This window comes from Gymnoscopelus microlampas (assembly GCF_963454915.1).
Source record: "Gymnoscopelus microlampas genome assembly, chromosome: 14".
Lineage (NCBI taxonomy): Eukaryota > Metazoa > Chordata > Actinopteri > Myctophiformes > Myctophidae > Gymnoscopelus > Gymnoscopelus microlampas.
Window position 1 is genome coordinate 2,508,752 of NC_139951.1, and position 14,222 is coordinate 2,522,973.

At 42.4% G+C, this 14,222-nt stretch overlaps 1 protein-coding gene across 1 annotated transcript in view; it reads right to left on the reverse strand.

The window, feature by feature from the left end:
- Window positions 1–14,222, reverse strand: part of LOC311059730 (von Willebrand factor A domain-containing protein 2-like) — a 50,049-nt gene that overhangs the window by 24,056 nt on the left and 11,771 nt on the right. Inside the window, exons 3-5 of the mRNA XM_084077765.1 lie at window positions 8,434–8,508; window positions 3,933–4,066; window positions 3,385–3,494 (exon numbers count right to left, since the gene is read on the reverse strand). Coding sequence (XP_083933891.1) covers window positions 3,385–3,494; window positions 3,933–4,066; window positions 8,434–8,508 — 319 coding nt within the window. The remainder of the gene's footprint in view (window positions 1–3,384; window positions 3,495–3,932; window positions 4,067–8,433; window positions 8,509–14,222) is intronic.

Here is a 14,222-nt window from a genome sequence, read left to right on the forward strand (position 1 = left end):
CACCCCTAGTTGTCACCTACCAGCGAGGAGCCCCCGCCGCGAGGACGTAGGGCCTTCGGCCTACTCCTCCCGCCCAACACTCCCCTGCTGACAGGCTCCGCCCCCAGCCCGTAGGAGTACATGCAATGACGAATACCACCCTCCCCGCCCGGCTTCCCTCCCCCGAACAATTGTGTTCGTACAGACGAAGCTGGATGCACCACGGGGGGACTCAAACCCACAACCCCTGCGGGTGGGCAGGGGCTTTACCGCTGCGCCGCCCGAGCGCATTAACCCTTTAAAGGGCAAGACCACTTTGGTAGAGGTTTGGGTTGTGTAGTTACCTTGCCATGATGTAACTCCAAAGGTGGGCAAGAAAAAAAAATTGCTCCATTGATTAGAAATTGATAATTCAAAATATGCTCCTCATTGACTTACATTGTATGGTAAAACTGCTCTCAAAGTCACTCTTTTAGCACAAAAACGAACGCAAACAAAGTTGATTCAGACAATATAGAACATCACCAAACCCAGTACTGTTTTTTTTTAAATAAAAATGTCAACTTCCTGTTGATTTTGCCATTTTTAATAAGTAGAAAACCCGGACTGGATCGGCGGATCCGGATCCAGATCTTCAAATAGTAAAATCAACAGGAAGTTGACATTTTTATTTTAAAAAACAAACAGTACTGGGTTTGGTGATGCTCTATATTTTTCTGAATCAGCTACGTTTGGGTTCATTTATGTGCTAAAAGAGTGACTTTGAGAGCTGTTTTACCGTACAATGTTAGTCAATGAGGAGCATATTTGAATTATCAATTTCTAATCAATGGAGCGATTATTTTTGATTTCTTGTCCACCTTTGGAGCTACATCATGTCAAGGTAACTACACAACCCAAACCTCTACCAAAGTGGTCTTACCCTTTAAGACCGGGAAAGCGTCGGTGTAATTTTAGATTTCTTTGGCTATTCAAAAATAGCAGGTATACAAGCTCATAGCGAGCTTGTAGATCTGCTATTTTTGAAAAAATCGTAAAACTGTGTGCAAATCTTTGAATATATATGTTTTTTTAAAGCGAACATTTGTAACTCAATTCTTTGCTTCTGGGGTTCCCTGGAACAAAATATTTTGAGATGGGGGTCCGCGGCTATTTTGGGTGGTCCTTGACATGAAAAAGTTAGGATTTAGAAGACATTTGTAGAGAAGCAAATATTTGAGTTACAAATGTTCGCTTCAAAAATATTTACATAATATAAATATATAAAGATTTGCACGATTTTTCTAAAATAAATAGCAGATCTACAAGCTCATAGCGTGGCACCAAGTGCCGCTATGAGCTTGTAGATCTGCTATTTGAATATATTTGAATAGCCAAAGAAATCTGAAAATGACACACAGATGCGTTCCCGGTCTTCATGAGTTAAGGTGTTCATTTAATCAAATCCTACTGTAAGTTGTTTAAAGTCCTCCTGTTGTCGCTCGACCCACGCGTTTCCCAGCATACCGTGTGAACCCTGAATGCCTTACTGCTCTATCCCACATGGATCAGTCCTTTAATCATATTTAAACCCACAATTAGTCCTTTTCCTCAGCGTATTAATTTAATGGGCTAAAGGAATGTGAACTCGGCCGGCCGGACGGGGTTCGGACAAGACGTCTTCATTCGCTGTCAGCGGTGGCAGGAAGCTGACACAAACACGTATTGTATGTGCTTGTAAAACGATGGGGTTTCCTCGACAGATGCGTGAAATCACCATTTCACGCCCACCAAGTGTGACGCTGGAATCTCCTTTATTTTAAATAGGGCAGGAAAGCACGACTTAAAGTAACGCAGAGCTGCTGCTGCGAAGGCAACGGTTCTCATACTCTTTCATTACAAAGACCTGCATACCTCTGAGAGTGTGCAAATCTCTCAGGCCTATTACAGGGTTCATTTGGTTCCAATAGGCTATATGCACAGCAGCCATATTGGAAAGAAATTGGGCTTCTTCCTTACAAATTATACAAATTAAGGCTCTGTTCTAGCCATAGAATACGACTCTCGTAGACGTATTTTATGATTCTGACATTTTCAATCCCCTCAAATCATACCAAACCATATTTTTCAATAAAGAATTGAATCCTGTCTTAATCCCGTCTGTCTCCCCCCCCCTCGTTTACTTCCTGTTAAACAAAATATATAATTCCGGATACGCTTTGTCACTACCGGCCATTGTGAATTTCCGGCGGAATCGGCCACAGACGGGATTAAAACACTTCTTTATTGAAAAATATAGATTATTACATTAGACTAGAACCCCAGTTAACATTTGGGGCAAGAGGGTAAGCACCATTGTTTTGCATTTGTACATGTTTGGACACCCTACGGGCTTAGGAGCTGAAAGTCCAGTGGGATTTGGGGGGCTGGTCGCTACAACTCTCGTAGATTGAAAATGTCAGAATCATAAAATACCACTTTGTCATCATAAAATACCACTTTGTGGTCCCTGGACTGGACCACACTTTGAGACCCACTGGTGTAGTGTTTCCAGTGGGCCAACATGCATAATATCAGCACCCTGACTCTGTTTGACCAGAATGGAACAGAGCCTTCATTAGTATCATTGGTAACACCTGTGAAGGAAGTAAGGAAGAGGCCCAATTTATTTCCAATATGGCTGCTGTGCATAGAGCCTATATTTTTACACTCTCAGAGTTACAGACTCATAAGGGTCCATTTGGAACCCCCTCATGGGAACCCTGAGGGTCCCTGGACCACACTTTGAGAACCACTGTGTTAAATAAGTATGTATCATGTTATCTTCTCACGTTCTCAGTAAAAGCAGAATGGCTCTTTGTACTTTTACTTTATTTGAGTATTTCAATTTCTTGATACAATTATACTTCTACTCCACTACATCTCAGAGGCAGCCATTGTATTCTTTTTTACTAAACTACAATTATTTGAAAACGTTAGTTATGAGTTACTTTGCAGGTTTAGATTCTTAATAATTAATGACATTGTGAATCAGAAATCGTATAAATGTTTTGGAAAATAGCAGATTTACAAGCTCACAACCGATCGCATCAGGACAACCACAGATACTGTTATACTGGGAGCTGACCAGTACAAACACAGTCTGATACTGTTGTGATGGGAGCTGACCAGTACAACCACAGTCTAATACTGTTGTGATGGGAGCTGACCAGTACAACCACAGTCTAATACTGTTGTGATGGGAGCTGACCAGTATTACCCTAAGGAGAGGAGCGGAGAGCAAAGGAGAGGCGAGTTGAGACGAAAGGAGCAGACAAAAAACTATTTGTAATGAAAATCATTATTACTCTCATTTACCTGAGAGAGAGAAGGAGGGGAGGGGAGGGGAGGGGAGGATAGGAGAGGAGAGGAGAGGAGAGGACATACTTGTAGGTTATCTTCTTCATGTTTCTCCTCAGTTCCTCCTTGGTAGTATAAGCGTCCAGGGCAAACTCTAGCCGAGGGGCGGAGCCGAACTGAATCAAACCCACTCGCACCTGAACCAAAACACAGCTGATTTAAAGTTATTTTTAAGTTTTAAGTTATTTTCTTTGGTTAAAACAAGTGTTAAATGGCTCTATATCCTGATAGTACTCATTGCTATAGGGTGTTTGTTCAGTGATCGGAGTCTCCATGTCTCTCCAGCTCCTTATTAAACAGAAAATGCATTTTCAAATGGGTACTCTCCCCTGACATTTTGGACCCCACCTGAAAATGTATTTTCTGTTTATTAAAGGGCTGGAGAGACGGGGAGACTCCTGTTACTGAACAAACACTCTATAGCAATGATATACCAGAATATAGTGCTTTAACCTTTTAATAAAACACTTTTTGTTTAAACCAAACAATATCACTTACCCTACCTTTAATGTACATAATGAGACAGACAGAAGACACACACAAAGACAGAAGCATACAGACATACTGTACGGCACCTTGTCTGGTCCTATGTCGAGGGCCTGGCAGAGTTTGATAGCGTAGTGTTTGGACCTCTCAAAGCTGCCCTTCCCCACACTGTACGACCCGTCCATGAGGAAAACCACATCCATGGCCGCCGAGCACTGCATCACTACACACACAGACACACACACACACACACACACACACACACACACACACACACACACACACACACACACACACACACACACACACACACACACACACACACACACACACACACACGCGCAGGTAACACACGCACACACCATTTTCAATTAAATTCAAAGGAGCTTTGTTGGCATGAGAAAACATACATTTACATTGCCAAAGCAGGTGTCAAAGCATATTAAAAACTATTTGAGAAAAAACTGGGGAAAGTACGTACAGTTGGAGGGGGTACAGCATTGTGTAAACAGAGCTATGTCACATTGCGATGTTATATATATGTTACAGGGAAATTGGAAAACCAGTGAAATTGAAAAAGGAGCGCTCGTTTTCATCCCCCCTCGCTTCCCCCTGTGTTATCGATTCACTTTGATTGCGACTGGTGACGTTAATCTGTCTATGTAATCAACACACCTGTTACTAGGCAATTCTGTAGAACCTCAACCAACACTAGAGGGCAATGCAAGCCACCCTAGAGCCCCCCCCACACACACACCCACGCACGCATGCACACTAATTAGAGAGTGTCGTGGATAGTAACCCATGGAAAGATCTATTCTCCCGCCTATTGGGGAACCCTACTCTCCGTCCTCCCGGTGGGGGCTCCTCACTGCCAGGTGAGTCAGGATATACAGCAGTGACAACAACACACACGTGTGTGTGGGGAGGAATCAATAATTTATATTCTTAAGAAATAATAATATTTTTTAAAAATGCTAAAAAAAAGGGGATGTTTAGTCGTGACCCATAAAAATTGGCCCACGACCCAAATATTGGCTCAGTAAACCATGTCCACAATGCAAGTCAATACAACCACATACTGTAGTCCAAGGGTCTTCAACGTTTTCAGGCCAAGGACCCCCTAATTGAGAGACAGATGAAGCAGGGACCCCCTCAATATTGTATACAGTTGTGTTTCAGATTATACTTTTTTTGTTTACTTGGTCTGCTCTTTTTTCCCTCTACACCTATACCTCTTTTTCCAAAAATAGCCGATCTACAAGCTCACAACGTCTCGCAGCGCGAGGCGTTGTGAGCTTGTGGATCTGCTATTTTTGGCTAAAGTTCTCCTCAGAAAAGGGATGCTAGGGTTCAAGTGGTTAAGGTAAAAAAAAAATCATATCACATAAAGATTTGGCGGACCCCCTGTAGTAACTCTGAGGACCCCCTAGGGGTCCCGGACCCCCTGTTGAAGACCCCTGCTATAGTCTGCATCACCTGTCTCCTACTGTGCTCCCCTGCCTGTCCACCAGATGTCAACCGGTGTGCTGTCTTTTTAGTGTTACTTTTAGTGTCAAATCTTTTCATGGCAGCCCCAAAGGAGACCCAAATTTACACATACTAGCCCGCAGACCCCCATTTGAAAAGATATGCCAGGGACCCCCATAGGCGGCAGTCGCTCTAGAGTCTAGAGGTACAGCGGCTGCTTGGGAACCTGAAGTTTCCCAGTTCGAACCCGGGCTCCCCCAAAGTTAGTGCCGAAGTGTCCTTGAGCAAGACGCTGAACCCCTAATTTCCCCCGAGGAGCACCTTGGTGCCTTGCATGGTTTCCTCCGCCGTTGATATGTGAATGTGTGTGTGAATAGATGAATGAATTAAGTACAATTTTGAGGTATTTTTACTTTACTGGAGTATTTCAAATTTTCTGTACTTTTACTTCTACTCTGTTACATCTCAGAGGAAAATATTGTACTTTTACTCCACTACAATTATTTGAAAACTTGAGTTACTAGTTACTTTGCAGATATAAATGATTACATTATGAAACATACATTAACCACGTTAGCCCTATTTTATACCTCCAAGCCGATCTACAAGCTTGCGACGCGTTGTGGATCTGCTATTTTCAAACATTTTAGTACTTTTACTTTTGGTACTTTAAGTACATTTTGGTGCCAATACTTTGGTACTTTTACTCAAGTAAATTTTTAATTCCGGACTTTTACTTGTAACAGAGTACTTCTACATTGCAGTATTGATACTTTTACTTAAGTAAAACATTTGAGTACTTTTTCCACCACTGAGTACAATGTCTCTCATTTGGAATGTGTTGTTTAGTAGTCAGATATACTGTAGACTTTGCCCTGCCCTCACCCTGCCAAAATACCACAGAAATGACAGCCTGGCATGTCTGAGCTCAATTTACTTCTCCAAAACACTTAGACACATAAACACACGCACACACGGACACACACACACACACACACACACAGACACACACACACACACACTCACACACACACACACACACACACACACACACACACACACACACACACACACACACACACACACATACACATACACATACACATACACACACACACACACACACACACACACACACACACACACACACACACACACACACACGCGCGCGCGCACACATACGCACACACACGCACACACACGCACAAACAAACAAACAAACCATTGAGCGTGTTTGTACTAGCTGGCATTGTAGCTGTCAGGTTAGAATGCAATGCGCTGCTCATCGTAACGGGAGTGAAAGCACACACACACGCGAGTGTGCACGCACATGCGCGCACGCACACACGCACCACCACCATAATTCTCACCACTACAGTACAGGCCTTTGCCAATCCTTTGTGTTATTCTGACATTCTGACATTAATTCTAACATTAACTTGTAACCATATATAACCCTCAAGATAATGTGTGTAAAACGTGTGTGTGTGTGTGCGTGCGTTGCTTTTGACAGATTTTGTCAAAAGCAAGACTGATACAATTCGACTAATACATTATATCTGGAGTGATGTGATGAATATACTGTATATATCATACAGATTTTTGATGTGGCATGCTGGCAGTCCCCCCAACAGTGTTAGCGCCAAGTTTGGTGCAGATTGGAGCAACGGTGCGCCTCACCAACTACTGTGTTACATACTGTCAGTGTGTCAGTGTGTTTTATAATGCCATTTTACAGTTTTTCACAATTGTTAACACACGTTTCTCAAAACAATAACGGCTTTCTCAAAACTGCACACCCAAAACTGCGAAACTCACACACAAAATGCTAAACCCTACTCTCCCTTTGCAAGATGACTCTTTGCCATCAAATCTATTAACTGTTCACAAAATGAAACTCGTGTTTTCATTTGGTACACACAGCCATATTTTCAAATGACACACACATACCATTCATTGAGTACACACAACTAAGCATGTGCTGCATAGTACCAAACATTTACGGCACACTGCAGGGCAAAATTGAAAACACAATCATAGAAATGGAACACACCATATGAATGACATTGACAATGTCTTTTGTAAAATGACTCTGTGTAGGGCTACTTTTTTCATAGTGAAACATAAAACAAAACACACATATGCAGCCAAAAAAGATTTATTTCTCTACATGATTTAGGCATCATGCCTCCGGTTCATGTCTGGCCAGAGGGCCATCCACATCATAGGCAATGTTCTCCCTGTCCAAGCAGCGTTGGAAGAAATGCCTCGAGTGGCGCATTACGTAAGCCCTGACAGACCTCAACAGTGACTAGGGCTGCAATCGATTTTCACGATTTTTGTATAATGACATTTTTCGCTTTTGAACTGGAAAAAAAACATATTTTACAAATCAAGAATCGTTTGTTTTGAAAAAATCGGAAAAGAATCGGAATCGTGACCCCAACAATCGGAATCGAATCGAATCGTGAGATAGCAGAAGATTCACACCCTAACAGTGACGTCGCCACAAGCCTCCTCCATGGCCTGGAGCAGTGGGACCCGGCTCTGTGGGTTCCGTTCATTTACCTTCCACCTCCAAGCTCAAAAGAACTCCTCAATGGGATTCAGGAAAGGAGAATAAGGTCGAAGGTACAGAACGGAAAAATGTGGGTGGTCCTGGAACCACTCACGCACTGGAGCAGCCCGGTGGTGCAAATTGCTCACCAGACCTGAATGTTTAGAGATTTGACTATTTGTATGTTGCAGATTGATGCTTTGAGATTTTATGTGAGAAGTGTGTGCAACAACTGAACATGTGTGTAGTGTTTGGACAACAAGGTGTGTTGTAGATTGATGCTTTGAGATTTTATGTGAGAAGTGTGTGCAACAACTGAACATTGTGTGTAGTGTTTGGACAACAAGGTGATAATGTCATTGACATCAGAGTGTAAAGAAGGAAAGTCAGAGTCTAATGCAGATAAGGGAGTGTGAAGTAGTGCCAAATTGGGTGGAGCGATTACTACATGAAGTTAAGGTTGTGAAAAGTGTGCCGAATTTTCGCTTTTTATGTGTTAACAATTGTGAAACCCTTGGTCCTGGGGTGGGGATGGCCGACTTGGGAGGAGGTGCAGTACTTACTCTGGCCTGCAGAGTTGATCTTGTTGATGGTTTCATGAGTGGTTTGGAGCTCCTGGATGGAGCAGCCTGGATGGACTGAGAGAGAGAGAGAGAGAGAGAGAGAGAGAGAGAGAGAGAGAGAGAGAGAGAGAGAGAGAGAGAGAGAGAGAGAGAGAGAGAGAGAGAGAAAATATGCTGGTTATTATCAGCTGGTGGTTCAGCACTCAAAGGTGGCTCACTGCCAGTGTTGCCAGATTTTGCGAGAGAAATAAGCAACCAGGTCTATGAGAACAAGCCCAAAAGAAGCGACTATAATAGGCCACATGAGCGCTTTAATTTATATCAGATACTTGATACTTATATCTACAAGCTCACAACGCGATGACCAGTGGAGTGCTACTGACCGATTGACCCGGTCATCAAATTATTGGCAAAAATATAATCTCCATGAATTCAAGGCTTCATGGGGTGTGCAATTGATAAAAAACAAGTTATTTTTAGGTGAACTATTCCTTTAAGACCTGAGGCCTGTCTTGTAAAAACAGTTTTCTGAAAAACCTATGTTGCTAGCTTTTATATAGCTATCAACTATATCAAACTTTTCATGTCATGGACCTCCAAAATTATATGTATTTGGCTGCGGACCCCCCATCTCAAAATATTTTGTTCCAGGGACCCCCCAGAAGCAAAGATTTGAGTTAAAATGTTCGCTTAAAAAAAACAAAAATGTAATGCTTGTATGTCTGCTATTTTTGAATAGCCAAATAAATCTAAAAACAAACATGGGCAAATTCTCCTTCTACAGCACTGCCACCCAGGATTGGAATGGTCTAACCCCATCCCTCAAAAAATGCAGTTCGCTGGGCTCATTTAAAAGAGCCTTAAAAAAAATCACCTTTCAGGAGGCCAAAAGAGGAGGTAGTACCATTTTCCTGTTAGACAGCCGACCCCCCCCCCCCCCCCCCCCCCCTGTTCTTGTACATATCTTTCCCCCCCTTTTTTTTTATTTCTTTTGTTGTATATAGTGTTTTATTTTTATTTTTATTTTTTTGCTGCTTTTTTTATTTTCTTTGTGTAATGATATTCGAACTGTGGTGCCACTATATATGTCTATGAATTGAATACCAAGGCCCTCATTGGAAACAAGTCCGCAAGGACTTTTATGAACGGACCTGTTAGACGAAGTATTTTAAATGTAAATGTGTTGTTTTACATTTTTTTGCCTAATAAAATATTCAATCAATCAAAAAATGACAGAGATTCTTTCCTGGCTTTAATCAAGGAAGGTTTTGAAAGGAAAAGACGTGCAGTCCATCCGTTCTCTAGATATATTGACATGACACTCATGGGTAGCAAACCTCGCAACGGAAGTTTGATGAAATACACTGCAGTGGATGGAGCTGGCTGGACCAGCTCATGAACAAACATTATTTCTGAACGATTGCGACCTTTGTCATATAATCGGTTCAGGAATATAAAAGAAGACATATCACACATTGTTTTCTGCTGTGTTGCGTTTTGATGTGCACACTGTATCATTTTATAGAGGTATCTAAAGGGCAGAAAGTATGTTTCTGAATGGCCGAAGTATCGTGAGACTGTCCACCATTTCCTGTCTGGCAGCCAAATCTCGCGATACCTCCGAGACAGAAACGATACCTGCCGCAGTTTAGATGCCTCAATAAAATGATGTGCTTTGCGCGTCGAAAAGCAAATGATTAGAAAACAACCTGTGATATGTCTTCTGTTATATTCCTGAACCCATTATATGACAAAGGTCGCAATCGTTCAGAAATAATGTTTGTTCATCCACTGCAATGTATTTCATCAAAATTCCAGTGTGAGGTTTGCCACCCATGAGTGGACCCATGTCTAGAGAACGGACTGCACGTCTTATCCTTTCGAAACCTTCCTTGGTTATAATGGGCTAATAACATGACATAATAAATGGCATGATTCACTGACACAGGCATTCTAATGACAGCCTTTGGGCAGTGGGGGGAGGTAGGGGGGAACATAAAATCTCAACGATTTTCCATGCTTCCTTCCCTCCCACTTGAATCCTAGCCTCCTTATTCTGGGCATGTCATAATCGGCAAAAAATAGCCGATCAACGCGTTTGCATTGTGAACTTGTAGATCGGCTATTTTCTATTTTCCTCTATTTATTTATTTATTTTATTAGCTTTCTCAATAAACAATTAGGATCTGTAAACCATTTCACAACAAATCTCACAGATCACCCTACAGCCCACGTTTATAAACAAAGGGTCAATTGATACATATAACCATAGATGAGAACGTAATAGATCAGCTTTTTTCGAAGAGATTTGGTGTAGAGGTATAATAAAAGTTAAGAAAAAGGAGGGGACCAAGTAAATGGTGCATTTATCCCTTTAACGCCCCTCACAGTGGTTGATTGAGCAGTCAGAGAACACATGAGACCTTGAACCTCGAAGCAGTCTTTCATTCATGACACCATGCTAAATGTCTGGCCCGTATACTGTGCTGTTTCTTCTCCTATGGGTTCCATTTTGCAATGTGAGAGTACAGTACTTGAGTAAATGCACTTAGTTACTTTACACCACTGCAGATTTACCACACATCTTTTAACGTAATCGGGTGAAACCTCTGTGGGGGGGAAAAAAAGAAGCAACTGAAGTGGAAGCGGACCCCCCCCCCCCCCCCCTCAGTGGCGATAATCCCACCCATGTCATTCCCAGAGGAAGGGCCAAGGGATTTAGGGTGTGGAATTTACTGGCCCAACGGCAGGATTTAGTTCTATTACTGTATGTGTGAAAGTTCAGTTCACATGGATGTGCAAAACTGTTACTTTTCAGGTAATGAAAAAAAAAAAGAACCTCCAATGGATCCCATGTAGTTATTATTTAGTCACAATCTCTTACTTTTCAATATTTATAAAACCCCCACACACACTTAAAGGTAGGGTAAGTGATTTTCTTTGGTTAAAAGGGTTGAATACTGTAGCTCTATATTCTGATAGTACTCTACAGTGTTTGTTCAGTAACAGGAGTCTCCATGTCTCTCCAGCTCTTTGATAAACGGAAAATAAAATTTCAGGTCGGGATATCAATTTCATCCAATCTGGATAGAGAACTGAGTCAGGATATAGATTGAACAAGTGAAATTGGAAGTGATGACACAAAGAAATGAGCAGACAAAATTGGAACTGGAACACTATAGAAATGAATGGGAACTCCCTCCTGATTGGCAGAAATGTTGTCATCTTCCTGAATGATCTGTTTATTCAAGAGCTGGAGAGACTCATCTGGTATTTTTTTTAAATCGTGAAAATGTGTGCACATCTTTAAATATATATATTTTTAAGCAAACATTTGTAAAATATTTTGTTCCAGGGACCCCCAGAAGCAAAGATTTGAGTTACAAATGTTCGTTTAAAAAAAAAGATATATATATTTTTTTAAATCACACATTTTCACGACTTTTCAAAAATAGCAGATCTACAAGCTCATAGCGCTGCACTCAGTGCCACACTATGAGCTTGTAGATCTGCTATTTTTGAATAGCCAGAAATCTAAAATGACAGAGACACGTCCCCGGATTGAATGGCTTAAGCACTTTTTGACTTTCAAAATGTTTTTAAAAAATGGCAAAAATTGCAGACGCACAAGCTCACAACAACGTTCGTATAGATCTGCCATTTTCTGCTACCTTTGCACGACACTCTCGTACGACAAGGTAGGTAGGCGCGAACAGCGTTTTCCTATCGGGGTAGCGGTAGCCTCTCCCCTGGGAGGGGGCTTCTTTCGCTCTACATTAGAAGAGTTGGGAACGCTGGGCGTTGTCAGATTCTAATACAGCCCAAATACCTAATCTCAGCATCAGCCTCAGTGGCTTGGCTCGATAATCACTAGACTCCCGACCCGCACCTCCCGGGTCCAACTCCTGCTCAAAACATTGCTTTTTTTTGCCGATAAAGTATAGTTTTGGACCACGACAGAGGGGCGCAGTCTCAAGCGAACTTGAGCCACGAGCAGGGGCGGTGCTGGGACCAAAATTCTGCCCTGGCATTTTGGTCCGAACGGGGGGGTCACTGTTTTAACCCAGCAACCCTATGTAAATTACGCCACTGCTGAATAGCATCCCAGCCCAAACATTAATGAAACTAATAATTGGGCCGCGCGACCCGGAAATGACCGTAATAATCTTTTTTTTTTGGGGTGGCCCATGGCGGCCTGGTCGGCCTGGAACGGCGCGGTCGTTCTGGAATTGTCCCAAATTTCCCAGTGGCCAGCACGTCCCTGGCCACGAGAAGCACCACCGAGCGCGCTAAAGCGCGCAAGTTGCAGTGCCGACGAACGTTGCGAAGTTCGCTTGAGCCTACTCAGCCCCGTTCGAGTTATGTACCGATAGGCACAGAATCGTAAATTATCGCCCCCCCCCCCCATAGGCAATGCCAGCGCAGAGCATTATTTTCCACAACGGAGTACTGTCCTCCTGGCCCCGCTCCCCCGCCAGTGGGACGCTACCCCGATAGGAAAACGCTGGTGCCCTGCAACCTGTCATTTGGGTTATCTCTGAAGGGAGGGGCGGGGGGGGGGCAACAGTCTGGTTTCTGGAAGTTCAAAGTCTCTGCGAGGCGGACAGTAAATACTTTAGACGGTGCTAAAGCATGTCATTTCTGAAAACAGCTTAGCTGTCGGAATGGCCGCGGGGCCCCGCCGCGCTCTCTCACCTGAGGGAAGTTGCGATAAGTAACTAAGTACAGGTATTTTTACTTTATTGGAGTATTTCCAATTTTCAGTAATTTGTAATTGAAAATAGCCGATCTACAAGCTCTCAATGCGTCGCGATGCGACACATTGTGAGCTTGTAGATCTGCTATTTTCAAAAGATTGTTATTATTTTTTAAACTTGTGAAATGGGACATACTGCATAATGACTACTTTTACTTTTGGTACTTTAAGTACATTTTTATGCCAATACTTCTGTACTTTTACTCAAGTAAATTTAGAACTCCGGACTTTTTACTTGTAACGGAGTATTTCTACATTGCAGTAGTGATACTTTTACTTAAGTACAAAATGTGAGTACTTTTTCCTCCACTGCCTGAGGGCCGATATATACATTATCCCTGGTTCAGCTGACCAGCTGACAGTGAGCTATGCGAATGAACGCACACAAGGAAAGTTTGACTTGTCCGGAAATATACAAAAGCGCCGCACGGACGGGAAACGGCTTTAATTGAAGACTGAGTTTACAGTTTAGTCGTGCATGGGTGTAGCTCGCTGTTTCCCAAACAGTGGGTCGGGACCCATCTTTGGGTCGCGGACAAGTTTTTATGGGTGGCGAGTAAATGTGTCCTTTTGTCTGTTTAAAAAACCTTTTAAAAAAGATACATATATACATTCTTTCAAATGATTTGTTAAAATGTAAACAATACAATCCCAACTTTTCATCAACTAGAAACTATTGCAAACATTTTCAAAAGTATTCCATAAATAAAATTAAAAAATCGAATAATTTCCATGAATAAATACCGTGGTGAAAATAGCAGATCTACAAGCTCACAACGCGGCGCTTACTAGTTCGGATCCCGGGCAAACGTTGAATTTCGCTTCATGGGTCTTGAGCTAAAACGTTTGGGAACCACCGGCGTAGCTCACTGAAATAGACCATCTACAAGATCTGTCCGGCTGTATCGGCTAGTTTCAGCACGCGACACCCCTTTGGAACAAAGTATAAATCAGGCTTCAGGTATTATTGTCTTCACAAGCTTTGCTTTGACGAGCTTGAGATCAGCTTCTCGGCTATAACGAACCAAGTTGA